Below are 24,526 nucleotides of genomic sequence, written 5' to 3'. Positions count from 1 at the left end.
TTATTTAGCTAGTCTGGTAGGCTCGTGTCACTGGGCAGCTCTCAGCTATGCTTCCCTTTGTAGTCTGTAATAGTTTGCAAGCCCTGTCATAACCGAAGAGCATCGGAGCCGGTGTAGTAGGATTCGATCTTAGTCCTGTATTGACTCTTTGCCTATTTGATGGTTCGTCAGAGGGTATAGCGGGATTTCTTATAAGCTTCCAGGTAAGAGTCCCATTCATTGAAAGCGGCAGCTCTACTCTTTAGCTCAGTGCGAATGTTGCCTGTAATCCATGGCTTCTGGTTGGGGTATGTACGTACAGTCACTGTGGGGATGACGTCCTCGATGCACTTATTGATAAAGCCAGTGTCTGATGTGGTTTACTTCTAAATGCCATCGGAAGAATTCCGGAACGTATTCCAGTCTGTGCTAGGAAAACAGTCCTGTAGTTTAGGATCTGCTTTATCTGGCCACTTTTTTTATAGACCGAGTCACTGGTGCTTCCTGCACTGTACCCGTCTCTGTGTGTGGAGTAAAGGTTGTCTAGAATTGTTTTCCCTCTGGTTGCACATTTAACATGCTGATAAAAATGAGATTAAACTGATTTAAGTTTCCCTGTTTCCTTGCTTTTTGTTCTATGAGATAATATCAGTCAGTTAACATGACCTTTATGAATTATGAATGCTTTGTGTAAAATACATGCTTCAAAATTCACAAAAAGTAATGTTAGCTGATGGAGATTATCTCATAGAACAAAACGTATAAGATCTAACTAAGCTTGTGTTTACCACAAACTTTATTTTCGTGTGTTTATCCCCAAAAAACTCCATTCATTTTCCCATAGTTTTTTTCCTACAAACCATGGTGGAGTTAGTGTCTACAAAAAGACTCCATTACTATTGTGCTCTATTCCAAAACGCTGCATCTAGTCTTCTATGCTATTATGGTGGTCCGCAAACAAATGTTAGACGTGCATGCTACCACCTACAATAAATGAATAAAGAAACAAACATTAAGAAAAACTCAACCCTCCTACCCAATCCTGTACTACTAACTTCTAACAAACCCATCCAAAAAATCCCTTACAACCCCCCATACAACCTTAATAACCATACACATGAATCTTTCCCTTTCTTTTACATTCAGGTACCTACAACAATACATCAACACATGCTTCACTGTTTCATCAACCATACACTGTACACAAACTATTCACATGCTTGCCAACCAGATGTAATGAGTTCAATGTCCTAGGCCCAACCGATCAAACACCACCTCTTCCTTCCTAATCTGACCTTTGAATTTTGGTCCACCAACCTTTCTTTGGAGGGCATATAAATGCCGGATCTTGGGCTCGTGGTCCCACCTCTTTTGCCACACATCTATAATAATGTCTCTAATCTTACATCTGGCCTCACCTCTACCAAGTGGAGCAAGAATGCCAATTAAATCTAGTTTTAAAGCCCTTTTGGCTTCCTGGTCTACTAGAGTGGGCTGGGATCCAGCAGACTCACACTACTACACCCAGTCTTTCGATGATTCACCATAATAACATTAATGCCTCCAACCCTGCATCTATTGGACAATGCCCAGACTGATATAGTATTATAAGTGAAATAGAATAGTAAATGCAGGGATCAGGCTGGTTCTACCAGGCTACAACATTGGTGCATGGTGATAACTTTCAAGAGATGTCATAAAGACTAGAAAATAGACATTCTTAATATTTGTCAATTCATAATCCAATCAACATTGTTTTATTTTTCATTCCATGTGATCAACAACCTCTAAATGTATCACCCGAAATGCCTTTGAAAGTAAATGTATTCAGTGTTGCGTGGAAACCCCATGAATTTTGCTGTGATGTCATGGAAGGCCCCTTGCTGTAGTGTATATAAAGGCACCTCAGAGAGGAAGTGGCTCTGATAGTCCACATCTGAATCTGACAGTCAAGATGCCACTAAAGCTGCAGCTTTGCTTCCTAGTCTTGTTTGTAAGGGGTGAGTAGGCTACTTCACTGAAAGTAATTGTGTCAGAGACGATTAGGTACAAAGTACCCAGGCAGGGTACATGTAGGCCTATACAATACAGATTGACAGAGATATATGTTTTTTGTTGGAAGATAACACAAATCAATATGTTTGCGTGATTTATATTTAGATATTTTTTAAATTGTAAATGTTTCCACAATCTTTGTCAGCATGTCAGATCAATTAAAATGGAACTGTTTTTTTTAATTGATACTGGTGCTGTGACACATTTAGTTGTTTTCATGAGAATTGTGGAGGGGAATTGCTCTACTGTAAGTGCATCTGAATGATGTTACCAATAGATTGAGATAAATCAATGCTGTTATTAAAATGTACTCGGGTTGGAGAGAAATGTTGTATATCGATATACAGCCTAGCATATGATGTATACAGGTGAATACTTAGAGAAACACAGAAAGCCACTGTTGACCACAGTGCCCTACTTTTGATTACACAGTATCTTCCAAAAATGTTCAATAATCTGCCAATGTCATCAGTTTTTTATTTTCAGTGTCACATAGCGTATATACAATACTATTTTATAATCTGGGTGGTTCGAATGTTGATTTGCCTGAAAGCCGTGGTATATCAGACCGTATACCATGGATATACTGTTCTAATTATGTTGGTAACCAGTTTATAATAGCAATAAGGCAACTCAGGGGCTTGTGGTATATGGCCAATACAACACTGCTAAGTGCTGTATCCAGGCACTCTGCGTTGCGTCGAGCATAAGAACAGCCCTTAGCCGTAGTATATTGGCCATATATCATACCCCCTCGTGCCTTATTGCTAGAGTATAGTATGATACCCATCTTGTGGTTTCTCTGGCAGTCTGACAAGTAGTGACAACACAAAAATAAAAAACATGGTCAAATGCTCTTTGGATTGTATCACAGTGAAAATGTGTACTAATTGTTGCCTTGTTTAAATATGTTTGGCAAATGATTCTTTGCATCCCTGAATGTCATTTGGTGACTTTTTAATCATATAGCATGGTTTTTAAATTGATAACAAAAAGAGTCTAGTTATGCAGTATATTAGGATTTGGCAAAAAGACTCAGCACTGTAATACAAGCTCTGTGTTTATTATCACAATGTTTCAACCATTAAAGGTTGTCATCAGCTCTCATTGGGGTTCATATACTGTACCTCATTTAATATATGAATATTGAATTCAATCGTTGAAGACAGCTCCAATAATCACAACGGTTTAATTCTAAATTACAGTAATTCCATGGACCACCAAAGACCATCCCCATGGAATTTCTTTAATTTCTTTAATTTCAGTAGGTGCTATATAGCATTGCCCTATTATAAGGTTACATTATTTTAGCCCACACAATGTATGAAAACAGTTACCCTTCAAAACTTTTCAAGCCCACCAACACCAACGGTGTCAATTTGCCACCACAGTTCATTTTTCCATATACAGTAGGCCTACAACTAGTCATCATAGCAGTAGCATAGGAAAAAGGAACACATGACGCTCACGTAGACAGTGTGACGAAAACCACATGCCCCTTGCTTTCGCTTTCACACCCCTCATGTGAATGGTGACTGACCACACTATGTTTGATTTCCTGTCAGTTGCAGTGTAGAAGGCTGTGTGAAAGTTGGCTGCATAATTTGTAGGCCTACGTGCAGTGTAGGGGCAAATGCACCCCCCCCCGCATGTTGTTTGTCACACCTCAAGCCCGAGAAATGAGAAATGTGAGAAATGAGGGGTCGGTATAAGGGTCTGTCAGGTCTTATCCAGATAATTTACACTGCCCACTTACTCATCATTCTACGACCCCTAAATCTCATCTGTATGATTGCTTTTCAATACAGTCCATCCATAATCATATTATGTTAATGGAATACTGTAAGAAAGAGGAAAGTGCTGTTGAAAAGTAGGGTGAACATGTTTCATTATGTTCATGTTTCAATCATGTTGGAACATTCTATCCTGTCAATCAAAGTATGTCCTACACCAACTCATTTGTATTTGCCATTGCAGGTTCCGTTGCAGCGCAACATATGACCGTGATGGAGGGTGAGACTCTAACTATTAAGTGTCACATTAGAAATGCTCACAGGAGCCACGTGGAATGGAAGAATCCTAACGGGCATGTGATGTTTTTCAATGACCATAAGGGTGAGGATATTATAATACCACATATAGACGTTCATTTTATTTTATATACAGAAACGAAGCAGTATCTCCATTTGAATGTAGACTGGAAGCCCACTAAATGAGCAATACATGTTGACAGCTATATGGCTAGAATAATAATAGTTGTACATGATACAAGTAAAAATGTTTGTTCCTACTCATATTGTAACATCTTTGTTATGAACTAAAGTAGTTGAGTCATGATGTGACATGCATTCTCTCTTCCTTATCTTCACTAACAGCCCTGAGGGATAAGCGCTACAAGATAATCAACTTGTCCGAGTCCGATTTTTCAGTCAGTGTGTCTGATGTCACCTTCAAAGATGGAGGCCTCTACACATGTTTACATTACACAAAAGTGCCTGTAGTGAAGTCAATTACCGTGACAGTTTTGGGTAAGTATGACATATTGTCATAGCATTGTTGTCTATAGTGATTAGGAAAGCACACAGCCTTTGTCTTTACTCAGTAGAATTGTCAACGCGAATGCCCCGCCCACTTGAGATGTGTCTTTTTCAGCCATATATTTCCTGTGTTTGAGTGGTGCAAAAGCCACTTGTCACCTAAATCTCACTGGATATTTATGCAAATGAGGCACATATAATTGTCTTTATTTTAACACAATATAAAATAAATACCTGATAACAATAGAAAATGTATATATATGAGTGCATTCTAAGAAGAAACATGTTATGTGCTATACCAGTAAAACATGTTATGTGCTATACCAGTAAAACATGTTATGTGCTATACCAGTAAAACATGTTATGTGCTATACCAGTAAAACATTTTATGTGCTATACCAGTAAAACATGTTATGTGCTATACCAGTAAAACATGTTATGTGCTATACCAGTAAAACATGTTATGTGCTATACCAGTAAAACATGTTATGTGCTATACCAGTAAAACATGTTATGTGCTATAATTCATTCAATACCTGATGGATTAAAAAATATATCTTCATCCATTGTCCAACTGTTGCATTTATGATAATTGTTTATAAAACCTTTTAACAATTTTGATGACCGTTGATAGTAGAATATTCGGTAACACTTTATGTGGATAGTCCTAAGTAAATGGTTTGTACATGTTCGATAATTGTCAACAACATTTCAACTAATTATCCACTAACCCTTATCTTAACCATAACCTTATTTAGCTGTTGCTTATAAACATAGTATGACCATCTGTAGATAATCTATCTAAATAAAGTGTGACCGAACATTCAAATAAAATGTTATTGGTCACATACACATATTTAACAGATGTCAGGTGGTAGAGTGCTTGCCCCATTCCCACTTCCAACTAATTCAGTTGAATCCCAATATCATAACCTCACTCTTTTTGTCATTCTCAAGGTATGCCAAAATTGGATATAACAGAACACAATGGAAAGACTACCATCAAATGTTCTGCAGTGGGAAATAGCCATCCTCCCAAAATTTCATGGCTTTTGGGGAGTGGGTTAGAAATTGATGGTAAGTTACCTTTATTCTAGATTCACTTCATAGATTTCATGGCAAGGGATTATGTTACGATCGAAACCTTCTGATTTTGGTACACTTACTATTTCTAGGGGTCCTAGGCCTAGCTAAAGGGTGTGTTTTGACTCCTGGTTGACCAGCCCAAGTGAGTTATGTTAAAAAATGGTGCATGACCAACAAATAATAGTATATACAAAAAGGACAACAAAACAAAAACTAAATATTCAAATCAAAGGTTTACATGGCCACCAAACTCCAACAGCCTCACAGCTCTGCCAGTTGCCACACCCTGGTTGCCACACCTGTGCACAATCAACACTTAACAAGACTTCCTGGCAGAGCATAACCCCTGACACTATATTTGTGACAGAAGTGGAATGGCGGCCGTTAACGGTAGATTGAAGTGCGGAGACTTGCCTTTTCTGTCTGGAGGGGGCAGTGTAGCATTCTTCGCAAAATCAGGAACATTTCAATTTCACACCAAGTGGGTTAACTCTATTGGCACAATGCATAGGGTGTTTGCATTTCACACCAGCGACCTTGGTTTGCTTCCCTGCCCCGCCCTGCCGTTCACTTAAAAGTTGTACAACTGAACGCATTCAACTGAAATGTGTCTTTCGCATTTAACCCAACGCCTCTGAATCTGAGAAGTGCGGAGGGCTGCCTTAATTGACATTCATGTCTTCGGCGCCCGGGGTACAGTGGGTTAACTGCCTTGCTCAGGAGCAGAACGACAGATTTTTACCTTGTCAGCTCAGGGATTCGATCCAGCAGCCTTTCACTTACTGGCCTAATGCTCCGACCCTCCAGGCTACCTGGAGCCCCACTTACATTATTCAATATATTTAACCAATGATAACAACCACTTTAAGGGATTGTGGAAAATAAAAACACAAGGCAAGTCAAAATGGAGTAGTAAGAGACTGAGGATGTTGTGATGATATATAACGAAGGGAAATGCCTCAAAACAGTTTAGACTTCCCCTGCGAAAACAAATCCCCCACACATTCCACTTTATCTCATCCAAAATAAAGGGAAGTGAAATGTCTGTATTCTCCCTGTAAAGGGCAGTGCAGGTCAGTATTATAAGAATAAGTATGATGGTTGTTGACGTTCTAAAAACATATGACATTTTGACACTTTACCAAAAGTTAATTGAACCTTTCTCTTGTTATTTAGCTCAGCCTCAGTCCCAGTATCTTTTGGAAAAAAACACATATTCCTCCCTGGATATCTTGCATGTTCAGTCCCACAAGAGGAGAGTCACAGTGAAATGCATCGTTCGCCATCCAGCCTTACACAATTCTTCTCTGATGAATTTCGTAAAAATTGGACAGAATCGTAAGTCCCAAGTTCATTGTTCACACTTTCAAGCTATGGGGGGTTGAATTTAGCAGGGTATAAAAAATGACAATACTAATGACATAAAGCTCAGATGACCTCCTTGAGAGTAAGGTGGAAATATCCAACAAAGAATTTAAAATAACAGGTATGCCTTTATTTAAAATGTAGTTCTGCTTGTAGTGTTCTATTTGAGGAACATTGAAAGGAAAGTGTGCACATTTGTGGTTTCACTGCACAGTCACACTATGGGTACTTTCTCACTGGTTTAAAATTATGCCATAAGAACTGTAGGGTCATGGCACACTAGGGTATCTTTACCACACAAACATCCATAACTGAAATTCCCTTTTATCTTATAGCCTCTGAGGAATCACACTCCACTTCGAGAACCTCTCATTGGCCAAGTACAGAAGGTCCAACAACAGTCTCCCGTTGGCCTGGTACACAGGTGTCAACAGAAAAACCAACAGCTACAGCCTTAGATTGGCCCAATACAAAGCGTTCACCAGCATCAACCCCTGACTCACAACTCAGCACTCACAGTAAGTAAGACATTTTATTAACAGCCATGTTGCCCTGAGGTTACATCTACAAATGTTTTGCGAGTTGGTTTTCTACATGTGAAAAGTTTGTGTTTGTGAAAAGTTTGAAAACTGCTAAGGTGCAAAACAAAGGCACTTGGTTCTCATACCTTCAAGGATGTTTCCATAAATGGAAGTGAATAGCAATATTAGCCATATTGATCCTCAATTTAAACCAGAATTTCAGCTCATGCTTTTTTTGTGTTCATTTAAGGTACCTGGATTTTGCCATTTGTTGTTATATATATTGACTTAAATTACAACATTTTCATCTGTAGTACAATCAGTGAGTGAAAATGACTTACACTGTACTGTAATATCAATACAATAAAACCACAAATCAACAACTAGAAGTCTATTTAGTTTGTAATGAATCAACAAATGCATTTCGTCATTGGAGTTATCAATGTCTGTTGAATATCTTCACCTCCAGGTCAGCCAGCCCACTCAGTGTTTGAAGCTACAGGGTACACACTTGCTAATGACAGCAGTAGCAACTCAACCAGTACTACAGGTAAGAACGAGACTAACCATAGCTAGTATTGTATGGGAAGAAATTCACAGTATCATTGCCATCTAGTCTTACAAGTTATTCAGTGGGCTGCTTCTCCACCTAGTGGTGACTTTCCATCACTACAAATTATAGTTGAATGGTGGGAACCGTGACCGAGATTTACCCGGATTTACCGGGATAAATAACTGTGAGAAACAGGTCAAGTATGATAAATGATTTATATGAACAGCATGGCGTGAAAGGGAACTGCTAAATTACATGCGATATCTAAATCTGGCTTCTCTATGCCCTCTGCATGATGAATCAAGGCTCAGGGTGGGGACAGACAGACCACTTTTTGTCTTGTGACCGGGAGGCCTACATTTGCTACAGCATAGCCTATGCTACAGTAATATAAAGACCGAATGCGCGTCTATTTTTACTCATCTGGCTTTCGGGGTCACCTTGTTTTTAATTGTAAAGATCGTTAAAAAAAACTATTGCAGCTGCAGAGTTTTAAAAAACCCTATCACTTGAATATTGTTGCTTTAAATCACCTGTGCTCCACTGGCCTCCTTAATAAAAAACGCTCCTTAGCTCTTAGAGTCCCATGGAGGAAAAGCTAGACTATTATTAAAAATAAAGAACAGAAATAAGTTATTTACAAAAGGTATTCAGACCCTTTGCTATGAGACTCGGAATTGTGCATCCTGTTTACGTTGATCCTCCTTGATGTTTCTACAACTTCATTGGTGTGGTAAATTCAATTGATTGGACATGATTTGGAAAGGCACACACATAAGGTCCCACAGTTGACAGTGCATGTCAGAGCAAAAACCAAGCCATGAGGTTGAAGGAATTGTCTGTAGAGCTCCAAGACAGGATTGTGTCGAAGCACAGATCTGGGGAATGGTACCAAAACATTTCTGCAGCATTGAAGGTCCCCAAGAACACATTTTTTATATTTTTTATTTTACCCCCAATTTCGTGGTATCCAATTGTTAGTAGTTACTATCTTGTCTCATCGCTACAACACCCGTACGGGCTCGGGAGAGACGAAGGTCAAAAGTCATGTGTCCCCCGAAACACAACCCAACCAAGCCGCACTGCTTCTTAACACAGCGCGCATCTAACCCGGAAGCCAGCCACACCAATGTGTCGGAGGAAACACCATGCACCTGGCGACCTGGTTAGCGTACACTGCGCCCGAGCTGCCACAGAAGTCGCTGGTGTGCGATGAGACAAGGATTTCTCTACCGGCCAAACCCTCCCTAACCTGGATGACGCTAGGCCAATTGTTCGTCGCTGGGTGCGACAGAGCCTGGGCGCGAACCCAGGGTCTCTGGTGGCACAGTTAGCGCTGCAGTGCAGTGCTCTACACCACTGCGCCACCCGGGAGGCCACCTCCATCATTCTTAAATGGAAGAAGGTTGGAACCACCAAGACTCTTCCTAGAACTGGCTGCCCAGCCTAACTGAGCAATCGGGGGAGAAGGGCCTTGGTCAGGGAGGTGACCAAGAACCCGATTGTCACTCTGACAGAGCTCCAGAGTTCCTCTGTGGAGATGAGAGAACCTTCCAGAAGGACAAACATCTCTGCAGCACTCCACCAATCAAGCCTTTACGGTAGAGAGGCCAGAGGGAAGCCACTCCTCAGTAAAAGGCACATGACAGCCCACTTGAAGTTTGCTAAAAGGTTGGTCTGATGAAACCAAGATTGAACTCTTTGGCCTGAATGCCAAGTATCACGTCTGGAGGAAACCTAATACCATCCCTACGGTGAAGCATGGTGGTGGCAGCTTCATGCTGTGGAGATATTTTTCAGCGGCAGGGCCTGGGAGATCAGTCAGGATCGAGGGAAAGATGAATGGAGCAAAGTACGGAGATCCTTAATGAAAACCTGCTCCAGAGTGTTAAGGACCTCAGACTGGAGCGAAGGTTCACCTTCCAACAGGACAACAACCCTAAGCACACAGCCAAGACAATGCAGGAGTGGCTTCAGGACAAGTCTCTGAATGTCTTTGAGTGGCCCAGCCAGAGCCCGGACATGAACCCGATCGAACTTCTCTGGAGAGACCTGAAAATAGCTGTCCATCAAACCTGACAGAGCTTGAGAGGTTTCGCAGAGAAGAATGGGAGAACCTCCCCAAATACAAGTGTGCCAAGCTTGTAGCGTCACACCCAGGAAGACGTGAGGCTGTAATCGCTGCCAAAGTAAAGGGTCTGAATACTTATGTTAATGTGATATTTCAGGGTTTTTTTAAAATACATTTTCAAACATTTATAAAATCCAGTTTTTGCTTTGTCATTATGGGGTATTATGTGTAGATTAATGAGGGAAATAAACTATTTAATCCGTTTTAGAATAAGGCTGTAATGTAACAAAATGTGGAAAAAGTAAAGGGGTCTGAATACTTTCCCGAATGCACTGTATTCGTCAGCCAACTAATTATACAAATAGGCCCAATTATATTTCAAAATTAACATCAAATTCGCTAGCCTAAACTTGTAACTTTGTAGACCGCATTTGCTGCACCTGAATCGCATGTTCTCTTCTGCTTTATCATGGTTTGAACGATGTGCATAATTGCAGTCCATATATTACAATATAATAGGCTACAATATATTACAGTAATAGAGTTCACAATCAAAAAGATTAGTCTGCTGGAGCTAGTTTAATTTATTTAACCAAGAGAGCATATAGCTAGCTACATCTATGGGCTTTTATGTTTTTTCTGTTGTGCGTAATGTGCAATAGCCTATATCATATATGTATTGGATAACGGCACAATCATTTGGGCTTTTTTAGGCTTCGGTTCATTAAATGTCGTTACTGTAGGGCTCATAAAATGTATTTAATATACGGCTCAGGTAGCATCAGGTTTGAATTTTCATACTGATCAAAGCTCTAATCAAATCCAGACATTTTTATTTGCTTTAAATTGCTTTTGAATGACACTTCCTGTTTTGGCGGGAAAAGCGATTTATTCTCGGGATGGAACATTTGTAAAATACCTGAAAAATATTCAGATGTCCATCAAAGCAGTATCCAATAGTATAATCAATTGAAAAACGATTGTTTTATCCACAAATACACTCCATATCCTCCTGAACAAGGTGACTGTAGGTACTGTCTGGAATAGCTGTATGATGCATTCATCATACAGCTATTCCAGACAGTACCTACAGTCACCTTTTTCTAGAGGATATGGAGTGTATTTGTGGATAAAACAATAGGATTCAGGATTCAGGTAAGACAGTCTTACTATTTTTCCGAAGTGCATACAGATCTGGTTTAAGTGTGTCATGTTTAGGGGCTGTGTAAGCCAGATTTGGATATAAGGCTACAGTAGAAGAGGCTAAAGTTGCACTGGTGGTCTCATTCACAGGAATCTTCGATGAGACGGAGAGGCAGAGAGGAAATGGAAGCAGTGCGCCGTTGCTCATCTTCCTCGTGACATGCCTCATCCTTGGTCTGCTGGTGGTCGTTGCATTCTTTGTAATCAAGCTGAGGAGGGCTCACATACTCTGGAAGAAAGGTAACTAGAGACCAGCACACCTCTCGGCTCTCACTGTTTAGGATCTTCTCATGACTTTGCATGTTTGGTCATCTTTGGTTTATGGCAGTTGTGCACAACTAGTCCTCAACTGGAATTTCGCTCTGTTGGTTTTCCTTTCTTCTTTCTTGGATCAGTTGATATTAACCAAACATGGTTTTTCAGGTCGAGATCAGAAAGAACAAAAAACAACGAATAACCTGCAGCCCTCAAGGACTTGGGTTGCCACTAAATCTTAAACTTTTCACAAGTAATTACTCAGAAATTATCATAGTTTTGATCATTACAGAAAATGAAGACTCTGATCAATCTGTGGAGAGCAGCAGATCAAAATCAAGCAATGAAGAGAAACAATCCAGAAGAAGGGGAAATGGTAATATTTTACATCCTACATAGTCTGATTTCTGTGACATGCCATATGAAAAAAAAATCAACCAATGAAAGAACACAATGACAAAAAGCACAATTATAAGACCTATCCCACAATTCAACGTCTATTCCACATTGATTCAACTTAATTGAATTGAAATTATGTGGAAACAACGTTGATTCAACCAGTGTGTGCCCAGTAGGGTGTCTAATATATACTAAAATGTAGGACATTTTATGTTCCACATGATTTAAAAAATGCCTGTTTTTCTAGGACTTTTTAACATTGGATTCACAAAGTATGTCGTTGAGGAACCAATGGCAACAGAGACGATAACAACAACAAACACTAAAACAGAAGAGGCTCCTGAAATTCAAGTTATCCCACAAACAGATGGAGCAACCCTAAGCCCTCAGATCAAGGAGACGGAACTGTAAAAAATGTCAGTGTGTGTTTTAATATTGGGAATTCACATAGAGAATTCAAATCATAAGCACCTAAAATGTGACAATTTTTAAAATTTTAATTTTAATATTGTTTTGAAACATGTAACGTTACTGTGATACAGTGGATAATTATGTGTGTACACAGGCTCATAAGCTGCTATTATGATATATATTTTTAAATCCAAGTTTATTTTTATACTGAAATAAAAGAAAAATATACAACATAGGTATGGATTATTCTGTGGAAGTATCCTCCCACCTTGTTTATAGTGTATATTCTCGTGTGTATTTATTTTATTCTACGGTGTACTTTTATATTACTTAGTACAACTGCATTGTTGAGCTTGTAAGCAAGCATTTCACTGTACTGTTTACACCTGCTGCATCCTGCGCGTGTAACAAATGAACTCTGTGTCACGACTTCCGCTGAAGTCCGGTCCTCTCCTTGTTCAGGCGGCGCTCGGCGGTCGGCGGTCTTCAAGCCATCATCGATCCACTTTTCATTTTCCATGTGATTTGTCTTGTTTTTCCTCACACCTGGTTTCAGTTCCCTCAATTACTTGTTGTGTACTTAACCCTCTGTTCCCCCATGTCTTTGTGTGGGATTGTTTATTGTAGTGCTTGTGCACGTTTCCTGTGAGTGCACGACGGGTTATTTTTGTGCCCATGTATCTTGTTATTCTGTATGCCGTTGGTTTTGCTAAATAAATCTCTGGTTATCACCCAGTTCTGCTCTCCTGCGCCCGAATTCTCTGCCGCCAATTACGCACCCTGCTACACTCTGATTTGATTTTCAGTAATTGTATCTACACTATCTTTGTTTGGGTGATTTCTCAATTGGCCTACATACCTTTGAATAACAAATACCACGAACTGTTCTGCTAGTTGAATGCTGGGCTAGAACAAAGTGTGCATACTTCTGGGGGTCTCCTAAGAGAATTAGTGTGCTGCCCTGTTAACATCGTGACGTATTTCATTATGCCGTGTACGTTTATCCTCATGAAAACTCATTCCGCTACTGGACAGAGAGCATAGAACATAAAACTAATATGATTAAAGAAGTTTCATATAAATTAATCCACAAGTGCTACCCCTACTAAAAATTATCTTTAAATGTTTTAAAAATAAATTAATGTTTCTTGTACCTTCTGTAATGAACAACCGGAGACCAGCATCCCTGTGGGTTGGGGGAAGTGTTAATGTTTTGTACACTCAGTGTAGCAAAGAATATGCAAAGCCTTTCTTCGTAATCAACCTCATTCTTATTTTAGCTAAATTCCATTTTGAGTGAAACTTCTGTTTATTATTTTTGAGAATAAAGTTCAACAATATTTAAACACTTTCTTCTCATAACAAAAAATAAATCAAAATGCTGTATTACCTTCTGTTGTTTGTAATATTTGTATACTCCGTTGTATACACTTAGTTTTTTCTATATTGTACAGCACATTAGGAAAGAATTCAGACCCGTTGACTTTTTCCACATTTTGTTACTTATTCTAAAATGGAATAAATTGTTTTTCCCCTCATCAATCAACACACAATACCCAATAAGGATAAAGCAAAAACAGGTTTTTATTTTTTTTTGCAAATGTATTAAGAAACTGAAAATTGAAACATAGCATTTACATAACTATTCAGAGCCTTTACTCAGTACTTTGTTGAAGCAGCTTTGGCAGCGATTACAGCCTCTAGTCTTCTTGGGAATGACGCTACAAGCTTGGCACACCTGTATTTGGGGAGTTTCTCCCATTCTTCTCTGCAGATACTCACAAGCTCTGTAAGGTTGGAAGGGGAGCGTTGCTGCACAGCTATTTTCAGCTCTCTCCAGAGATGTTCGATCGGGTTCAAATCCGGGCTCTGGCTGGGCCACTCAAGGACATTCAGAGACTTGTGTCGAAGCCACTCCTGCGTTGTCATGGCTGTGTGCTTAGGGTCGTTGTTCTGTTGGAAGGTGAACCTTCATGGTCCTAAGTGTTCTGGAGCAGGTTTCCGTAAAGGAGCGCTCTGTACTTTGCTCCATTCATCTTTGCCTCAATCCTGACTAGTCTCCCAGTCCCTGCCGCTGAAAAACATCCCTGCAACATGATGCTGCTACCACCATGCTTCATCGTAGGGATGATGCCAGGTTTCCTCCAGATGTTTTGCATTCAGGCCAAAGCGTTCAATGTTGGTTTCATCAGACCAGAGTCTTGTTTCTCATGGTCTGAGAGTCTTTAGGTGGCTTTTGGCAAACTCCAAGTGGGCTGTCATGTGCCTTTTACTGTGTGGCTTCTGTCTGGCCACTCTACCATAAAGGCCTGATTGGTGGAGTGCTGCAGAGATGGTTGTCCTTCTGGAAGATTCTCCCATCTCCACAGAGGAACACTGGAGCTCTGTCAGAGTGACCAAGGCCTTAACCCCTGATTAAGGCCTTAACCCCTGTGGAACCTTATATAGACAGGTGTGTGCCTTTCCAAATCATGTCTGTATCACGTCTGTATCGCATCTGGCCGTGATTGGGAGTTTCATAGGGCGGTGCACAATTGGAGCAGCGTCATCCGGGTTTGGCCGGGGTAGGCCGTCATTATAAATAAGAATTTGTTTTTAAATGACTTGCCTAGTTAAATAAAGGTAAAATAAAAAAATAAACATGTCCAGTCAATTGAATTTACCACAGGTGGACTCCAATCAAGTTGTATTTGTATTTATTATGGATACAAGGCAGCAGCTACTCTTAGCTACTCCAAACACATTTTAGCACTTACATTACATATAAAACAAAAGATTAAATAGTACATCATAACATTATTACACCACTACAATACAAAATGTACAATACCACCATGCAACAATATTACAATGTATGCGTATGCATGTGTCTGTACCTTTTATGTGAGCCTCTTCACAGTCCCTGCTGTGAAGAGACAAAAGTTGTATTTTTACCTGTTTATTTTCAATCTGATTCTACTGCTTGCATCAGTTACCTGATGTTGAATAGAGTTCTATGTAATACTATGCACCTCCAATAGTCTATTCTGGACTTGGGGATTGTTAAGAGACCTCTGGTGGCATGTCTTGTGGGGCATATATGGATGTCCAAGCTGTGTGCTAGTTTACACAGACAGCTCGGTACATTGAACTTAACACTTCTTACAAAAACAAGTAGTGATGAAGTCAATCTCTCTTCCACTTTGAGCCAAGAGAGATTGACATGCATATGATTAATTTGAGCTTTCTGTGCACTTTTAAGGGACAGCCGTGCTGCCCTTTTCTGAGCCAATTGTAATTTTCCTAAGTCCCTCTTTGTGGCACCTGACCACACTACTGAACAGTAGTCTAGGTGCAACAAAACTAGGGCCTGTAGGACCTGCCTTGTTGATAGTTAAGTTGGCAGAGCAGCACTTTATTGTGGACAGACTTCCCCCAATCTTAGCTACTGTTGCATCAATATATTTGAATATGACAGTTTACAATCCAGGGTTACTCCAAGAAGTTTAGGCACCTCAACTTGCTCAATTTCCACATACATAGACACGTTTTGAGTAAAGCCAGTGGAATGTCGTTAGTAAAGATTGAAAAGGGTAAGGAACGTAAACAGCTACCCTGGGGAATTCCTGATTCTACCTGGATTATGTTGGAGAAGCTTCCATTAAAAAACACCCTCTGTCTTGTTAGACAAGTAACTCTTTATCCACAATATAGCAGGAGGTGTAAAGCCATGACACATGTTTTTCTAGCAGCAGACTATGATCTATAATGTCAAACGCTTGAGAAGCAGACACCTCACAAGTCCTCAATTTGCAGCTTCATTAAATAGTACCCACAAAACACCAGTCTCAACGTCAACAGTGAAGAAGCAATTCCGGGATGCTGGCCTTCATCTGTCCAGTGTCTGTGTTCTTTTGGCCATCTTAATATTTTATTTTTATTGCCAGTCTGAGATATGGCTTTTTCTTTGCAGCTGTACCTAGAAGGCCAGCATCCCGGAGTTTCCTCTTCACTGCTGACGTTGAGACTGGTGTTTTGAAGTTACGATTTAATGAAGCTGCAAATTGAGGACTTGCATCTGTTTCTCAAACTAGACACTAATGTACTTGCACTCTTGCTCAGTTGTCCACCGGGGCATCCCAATCCTCTTTCTATTCTGGTTAGAGCCTGTTTGCGCTGTTCTGTGAGGGGAGTAGTACACAGTGTTGTACAAGATCTTCAGTTTCTTTGCATTTTCTCACATGGAATAGCCTTCATTTCTCAGAACAAGAATAGATGGACGAGTTTCAGATGAAAGTTCTTTGTTTCTGGCCATTTTGAGCCTGTAATTGAACCCACAAATGCTGATACTCCAGCTACTCAACTAGTCTAAAGAAGGCCAGTTTTATTGCTTCTTTATTCAGAACAGTTTTACGCTGCTCTAACTTAATTGCAAAAGGTTTTTCTAATGATCAATTAGCCTTTTAAAATGATAAACTTGGAATAGCTAACAGCGTGACATTGGAACACAGGAGTGATGGATGCTGATAATGCACTCTGTACACATGTAGATATTCCATTTTTTAAATTAAGCTGTTTCCAGCTACAATAGTCATTTACAACATTAACAATGTCTACACTGTATTTCTGATCAATTTGATGTTATTTTAATGGACAAAAAGGTTATTTCAAAAACAAGGACATTTCTAAATGATCCCAAACTTCTGAAAGGTAGTGTATGTACATTGAAAGTCCAGGCGGTCCACATTGTCCCAGAATAAAGCAAAGTAAACAGCTTCTGCAGCATTGAAAACATTCAATAGCGATGTCCATTTGAGACTGCCGTGCTAGCTAGGTTACAGGCTAGCTAGGCTAGCTGGGCTTCCGTGTCTCTACTTGACGGGGCATTCTCAACTTGAGAATTACACGGCTATCAAAACTCAGGCCAAGGTAAGTCAACATAATTAATTTGAATGTTTGTAAAATTCACAATGTGAAAAATTAATGGTAGTGTAGAGTTTTATAACTCAGTTTTCAAACACAGTCTTCTCAAACCGTTGTGGTCATCTGAAACATCTCATGATCAATGGAAAAAGGATGCACCTGTAACGGTTTTCTTCCTGGGAAGGAGAGGAGGACCAAAATGCAGCGTGGTTATTTATAAACAGCTTTAATGAAAGATGAAACCGTGAACACTATACAAAATAAGAAACCATGGCAAAACCAAAACAGTCCTAACTTTTTAATTTTTTTTATAAAAAATAATTTATTACCTTCAATACCATTCATTCTTTACAACTCATAATTTTCATACATACTCAAACAAAACCTCAGGGGAGCATCTTCCCTCCCCGTCACCCTACAAACTACCTATCCCTATCTCCCCGTCCCTAATCTATCCCCTTACAAATCTAAATGACACCCAGCCCTAAACCCCCCTTCCACCTCTCCCGAGCAGCATGCTGCCCCCACTTCCTCTCCTCCCTCTTCATCCTCCCCCTCAAATCTTCATCCTCCCCCTCAAATCTCCTTCCACCCTCCTCAATATCCCTTCCACCCCCCAATCTCTCCCTGTCTTCACCATGTTCTGCCTGGCTTCCCACAGCCCCCGTTTAAAGAGACTCATGAGAAGCCAGAGCAGAAACCTGTCCCTATCCGTCACTCTCGCTCTCCCTACACCTCTCTCTAACCTGGCCCACGTCAATACAAAATCCCCCCTTACCAAACCTAACAACACCCGTGCCCTAGCCCATACTGCTCCGGCAAAGGCACAGTCCCAAAAGACATGGCGCACAGTCTCCTCCCTGCCACAAGAGGATCTTGGACAGGTGGGGGATTGCACCAAACTATACCGGTACATGATGGAACGTGCCGGCAAGCACTTATGGAGGCTCAACCAATTCAGGTCCTTGAGCCTGTTGTCCAGACCCCATGCCTGCACTCCCTCCCAGACCACTTCCGAGATGCCCACTACAGGCGCCGGACTCCCTGCCTTTCTGACCTCCTCGTACAGGTGCCTGTGATCTAAACCTACTCGGGCAACTTCAACCTCAGGGTGCTCACGCAGCCACTTGGCCGCATGACCAAAATGCCACGGCAGCTGTTCCGGCCGAGGACCCATGTTAGACCACACCATTACGCTTCTCGCCTGATACGAGAAGAACACCCGCAGGAGGTAACCGGACGGGTGTATCACTGGATGAGCAAGCTCCGTTAACAAGAAAGAAACAAAAATTGCGTCCAGCTTGAGGGGGAAATGTGGTACCCCCTACCTCCCTCCCCGATGGGACAGAGCATGCGTGCCCTGGCGACCCACTCGCACCTGCCACTCCACATGTCCTGAAACACAAGCCTCACTAGAGGCCTCCTCAGACAAGCCGGCAATGGGTAGATGTACGCCAAATACAAAAGAGACGGCAACACATCCACCTTTAGGACCAGGACTTTGCCCATAAAAGACAAATACCTAGCCTTCCACATTGCTAGCTTCCTCTGTACCACTGCGATACGCATGTTCCAGTTTAGCGTCGCTGAGCTGGAGGTCTCAAAATGGACCCCGAGAATCCTCAGAGCCCCCTCACAGAGAGATAACCCCCCGGGCACATCCGTTCTACCGCGCCATCTTCCGAAAAACTTGACGGAAGACTTTGCATGGTTCAGAACCGCTCCCGACACTCGGGTGAAATCCCCAAAGATGGCAAGGGACCTTGTCAGGCACGAGTCCTTGCACAGCAGCAAGGAAGTGTCGTCGGCGTACTGCGTCATCTTAACACGCAGCCCACCACTTCCAGGGATCAACAAGCCTTCCACCCCTGTGTCTGCCCTAATGGCAGCCCCCAGAGGCTCCATGTACAGAACGAAGAGGAGAGCCGAGAGTGGGCACCCCTGCCTGACCCCAGACGAGAGGTCAAAAACGTCACCCAAGTGACTATTTACACTAACTCGGCACCCCACTCCGACATATAATGTACGAATCCATCCTATGAACTTCTCCCCAAATCCTAATCGACCTAACACTCTGAATAAAAAGGATCTATTCATGCGATCAAAAGCTTTCGCCTGATCTAGCGCTGCTACCATTAAAGGCAGTCCTCTATCTTCAACCCAAGCGATGGAGTCCCTGATTAACTGTAGGTTCCATCTAATAGAGCGGCCCTCTACCCCGCACGTCTGATCCTCATGGACGACGTAGGGAAGGGCTGTGCGCAACCGGTCTGCTAAAACCTTTGCAAGTAGCTTGTAATCTACACACAGCATGGTCAACGGCCGCCAGTTGCCAAGGTCTGTTACTTCCCCCTTTTTATATAAAAGTGACAGCACACCAACAGCCCTTGATCCCCCCGGGACCCCCGTCTCAAGGATGGCCTTCAAGACTTCGAGGACCACCGGTCCAAGTATACCCCAAAACTTGAGATAAAACTCAGCCGGCAGCCCATCCATCCCAGGCACCTTCCCTTTTCCCATCCTCCTAAGAGCGCTCTCAACCTCTTCTAGTGAGATCTGGGCCTCCATCACTTCTCTAATGTCCTCCGGCAACCACCTGGACAAGTGTTCTAAAAACACATTTCCCTGCTCTACATCTATTTCCCTTTCCTTAAATAAACCTTGGAATTGATCAGTTGTCACCCTGACCATATCCTCTGGTTCTCTAACTATACTACCATTTTCTTCCCTTAACGCCATGCATTATCTTCCTACTCTGTCTGGCCCTAACCGACTTAAAGAACATAGCGGAACAAGTCTCATTGTGTTCTAGAAAGCCACTATGCACACGCTCCAGGAAAGCTTGAGCCTTCCGCTCCTGCAACTCCCTGAGCTGCGCCTTTAGGGTAGCGGATCTCTCCCAGTCAAACGACCCGCCGAGGTTGCCTGCCTCGTACTCGAGTTCAATTAACCTTTGGATACGATCCACCTCCCTCCTCTCCTTTTTTCCTCTTGCAATACCCTATTATAAAAGCCCTAATCCTCACCTTAACTAATTCCCACCACTCTAACACCCCCTCGCACATGGAACGGAGGCCTTCAAGCCTCCAAAAGAAACCATAAAACCCGTCAACAAAAGCCTGCTCCTCCAGCACATCCCGATCTAACTTCCAGTACCCCCTACCAAAGAGGCAGACTGGTTACCCCACCTGCAGGAGCACCCCGTCGTGATCCGAAAAGAAAACAGGCAACAGCCGCCCTGACAACTTACCCAAAGACCTGGGTACAAAAATATAGTCGAGCCTCCGCTCAACCCCCCTGGAGTTGCGCCATGTAGGACCGGCCATTTTCGGAGTAGTGTGCAGACCACCATCAACCAGACCATGGCAAGCCATTAGCCCGGTAATGGCGCCTGCACTGCTATCCCCCTATTCCTAAATCTGTATTAAAATCCCCCTATCACTAATTTCCTATTTGTGACACACAGGGGCGTCAGACAGTCCACCATCTCCCTCCTGTCTGCCACCACCTGTGGCCCATACACCACCACTAATCTAAATTTACAATCCCTTATCGTGACATCCACCCCTATAACCCTCCCCTGCATTACCACAAAAGAATCCTCCACGTTTACCTCCCTGTGCCCACACAAAATCCCTACCCCCGATGAGTGCACCCCCCCAATACCCCAAACCGACTCCCCCTTGTCCCACTCCCTCTTAAACCTACTAACATCCCCTCCATCCCTCAGGTGAACCTCCTGTAAAAAACAAAAATCAAACCCCACACCCTCCAAATAACTAAAAACCGCCCTCCTCTTAACAACATCCCTTAAACCCCTTACATTTAAACTAACAAAAGTAAAATTAGACCCCATGAAAGAATAAAATAAAAACATGTAATACACTCAAATTCTAAACCCAGACAGAAAAAAACAAAAAAAACTCACCCGATGCTCCCCTGCTCCATATCTACCGGTGAGAACACCATCCGTACTCCCGACATCCCCCCCCTCTTCCTCCATCTCACCAACCCAGGATGCAGGAATAGTGTTTGGCTCCGGGGTGCCCTGCACCTTGGGTCTACCCCCACACTCCTCCCCCTCCCCAGTGCTGCAGCTGGTTTGGAAAAAAATCAGGGAGGCTGAGTCCCCAAACAAAAAACTCCCCACCTCCTCCTGTACCCAGTCCTGAGTCTTGTTAGGTGTGTCCCCACCCAACAGAAATTGAGGGCCTGGGGAAACCAGCAGCAACCCAGAGGTTTCTCCCACCCCCATCACTCTTGGCCATCCCCTCCCTCTCACTGTCGGCCAATCGCACCCTCCTCTTCATTCTCTTCTTTGGTGATGGCGGCAGTGGAGAGATACCACCACCACCCACCCCCGCCAGCTCCTCCACCATACCCCTCATCTCTTCCACCAGGGCACTTTCCCCCCAGTCCACTTGCTCTTCCACAGTCTCCTTCTCCAACACTCCTCCCTCGCTTTCTTCTCTCTCATGCTCCTCCACGCGGTTGCCTTCTTCTGCCGCTTTTCCTGGTTCTCCTACTCCCGTGCCTTCTGTTTCCTTCTCTCTTCCAGCCGTCGCTTCTTGCTCCTCCTCCTTCCTTGCGGACTTCCCCTCTGGACCTGTACTCTGGTCATGAGGCGTGCTTCCTTCCCCTCCTCTTCTTCCCCCATCCCCCGCTCCTGCTCCCCCCCAGCCGCAGACGCATATGACCTCTGACGGGTTGGGCACCCCCGCCACAGGTGTGCTGACGAGCCACACCCATGGCACGCCTTGGGCTTGTCACAATCCCTCGTCTCGTGTTCCTCAGATCCACAAAATCTGCATTTTCTTGTGCTGCACGAAGCGAATATGTGGCCGTAGGCCATACAGCGCCTGCAAAATGGGGGCTGACGTGCATAAAACAACGTCCCACCTGTCAGCCCCTAGGGAGAACATAGCAGGAGGATGGAGGTAGCCACCATGTCCCTTTGGGTCCTCCCTGAGGAGGGCCTGGAAGCCTCTCCTCCCATTCCAAAACCCAAGGGAGTCTTTGAGGTGCCTTGCTGAGGAGACGTTATCCATGTATCTCCCCAGAAAGGCCCTCACCTCTTCGTCCTTAACGTATGGGTTGTAAATGTTGACAGTTACAACCCTAAAGTTGTTCTTCGCCAGGCTTGTTATTTCATAGTGGCTCATCGGCCTCTCACCTCCCACTGCTCTTGCCCTTCTCAGGATATCATCGTGTTTCTCCTCTGTATATAGTGCCACGTCGTATGCTCCCTCCAACGAGTTGCCTTGGAAACAAAACATGTCCTTCACCGTCAGCTTTAGAATCCCCATCAATATTATCCTTCCAAAACTTTCCCGTCCTAAAGGCTCCAACTCCTTTTCCTTCCAAGCAAACCGAATCGTGTTGGCCAGCCCAATCCCAGGGACCGACCGTGTTGATGTATTTTGCACCAGAATGGCGCTCGTTCTCTTCTCTTCTCTTCTCTTCTCTTCTCTTCTCTTCTCTTCTCTTCTCTTCTCTTCTCTTCTCTTCTCTTCTCTTCTCTTCTCTTCTCTTCTCTTCTCTTCTCTTCTCTTCCAAAACAATGAAAAAAGAAAAACCAAAGTGACTGAGCCTATTTGATGACAACTAACACAGAGACAGGAACAATCACCCACGAAACACCCCAAGAATATGGCTGCCTAAATATGGTTCCCAATCAGGGACAACGATAAACACCTGCCTCTGATTGAGAACCACTCTAGGCAACCATAGACTTACCTAGAATACTACACTGAACACAACCCCATCAATCTACAAAACCCCTAGACAAGACAAACACATAATCACCCATGTCACACCCTGGCCTAACCACAATAATAAAGAAAACACAGAATACTAAGGCCAGGGCGTGACAGCACCTGAGCTCAATTTCGAGTCTCATAGCAAAGGGTCTTAATACTTGTGTAAATAAGTTATTTCAGTTTTTTATTTGTAATACATTTGCAAAAATGTCTAAAAACCTGTTTTTGCTTTGTCACTATGGGGTATTGTGTGTAGGTTGATGTGGACATTTTTTTTATTTAACCAATTTTAGAATAAGGCTGTAATGTAACAACGTGGAAAAAGTCAAGGGTTCTGAATACTTTCCGAATGCACTGTATATTTTGAATTGCTATGCAATTAAAAATACCAAATATAAAAATACATATAAATGACAGTGAGAATTTAAAAAAATAAAATGTAGAAAAAGTGCCTAGTCTTTCGTCGGGGATTGCATTTATTTTGGGAGATGGTAAAATATGACCTTTTCATTCAAGACAGGAGAAACATATGGTTTCAATAATAAAACATGTTTTTTTTGTTTTTCCTCAACTTGTTTCTATAACTTTCTAGCAAGTCAAGCTATCTTACAGTGCAGCTAACTAGCTAAAAGCTTGGCTATACTGTAGCTAGCGACCTCCACCTAATAATTATCATCAAAACAAACATCATTACCAACAGAGCCCCAGAGCCTGTGTAGGGATCTGAGTACATTTGACTAAGTGAAGGAGTACATTGACTTTTGCTTTGTTTTTGAGAATATTATGAGTATTTTTTTCTCCGTTAAAGTATCTCGTTTTTTACGCCATCCAATAGGTGGCGGCAATACACATTTTGGGATGTAGTCCACCAAGAAGAAGGAGAAGAAGAAGGTTTTCTCTTGCCCCGTCACCAGTTGGGAAAGAGGATGGAACTAGGTGAAACTGGGCCGACATACTGCAAATTTTCTTATCGATGAAACATCTGATCTCAATACAGTTTTCTGTTCTCAAAACTATACATCTGTTATGAACACAGTGCACTCTGTTTTATAAACTTGATGCTTTGTCAAAGTTTTATAAAATGGCGTTGTCTAGAAGGAGTGCAAGGTCTAATTGTTTGTGCACAAGTGCATTTGACAGAGAAGGTGTTTCCTAACGGAAATATGCAAATACATGCTGTGCTTGGCATTGCCCACCTCCATGCTTGTTCTGCCCACTATGCTTAATTTGCTCCCACTGTAAATGATACAGTTTAACTATCTTGGGTTAATTATAATTATCTTTGCTTATGGTTAATGTTGCTGTGTTCATGTGCTAGTCGGAACTCAGAAATCGTCAACTTGTTAACTGGTTGAATGTGTATACCTACAACCAGTAGCTTGCTGAAAATGTCAGAGTTCCGACGAGCACCTGAACGCGACATGTGAATG

At 42.3% G+C, this 24,526-nt stretch overlaps 1 protein-coding gene across 2 annotated transcripts; it reads left to right on the top strand.

Annotated features, from left to right (window-relative positions):
- Window positions 1-1,899: 1,899 nt before the first annotated feature.
- On the top strand, window positions 1,900-13,170 carry LOC112228434 (cytotoxic and regulatory T-cell molecule). 2 transcript variants are annotated; one of them, XM_024393757.2, is made up of 10 exons: window positions 1,900-1,979; window positions 4,012-4,149; window positions 4,410-4,562; window positions 5,529-5,648; window positions 6,834-6,995; window positions 7,358-7,540; window positions 8,013-8,093; window positions 11,461-11,610; window positions 11,918-12,001; window positions 12,272-13,170. In XM_024393757.2, the coding sequence occupies exons 1-10, from the start codon at window positions 1,934-1,936 to the stop codon at window positions 12,433-12,435; spliced, it is 1,281 nt and encodes a 426-aa protein (XP_024249525.1). In that variant the 5' UTR covers window positions 1,900-1,933; the 3' UTR covers window positions 12,436-13,170. The 2 variants fall into 2 exon arrangements, with proteins under 2 accessions (XP_024249525.1, XP_024249526.1); XM_024393758.1 differs by having other exon boundaries at window positions 1,910-1,979; window positions 4,012-4,047.
- Window positions 13,171-24,526: the final 11,356 nt, after the last annotated feature.

Source organism: Oncorhynchus tshawytscha, linkage group LG30, assembly GCF_018296145.1.
Source record: "Oncorhynchus tshawytscha isolate Ot180627B linkage group LG30, Otsh_v2.0, whole genome shotgun sequence".
NCBI classification, from domain to species: domain Eukaryota; kingdom Metazoa; phylum Chordata; class Actinopteri; order Salmoniformes; family Salmonidae; genus Oncorhynchus; species Oncorhynchus tshawytscha.
Note: the sequence above shows the minus strand (reverse complement) of the source record. Positions and strands in the feature narration are given on the sequence as shown.

Coding starts and splice junctions, on each gene's coding strand:
- LOC112228434 (XM_024393757.2), top strand. CDS start 1,934: ATGCCACTAAAGCTGCAGCTTTGCTTCCTAGTCTTGTTTGTAAGGG. Junction 7,541..8,012: donor CTCACAACTCAGCACTCACA/GTAAGTAAGACA, acceptor CTTCACCTCCAG/GTCAGCCAGCCCACTCAGTG. Junction 8,094..11,460: donor CAACTCAACCAGTACTACAG/GTAAGAACGAGA, acceptor TCTCATTCACAG/GAATCTTCGATGAGACGGAG.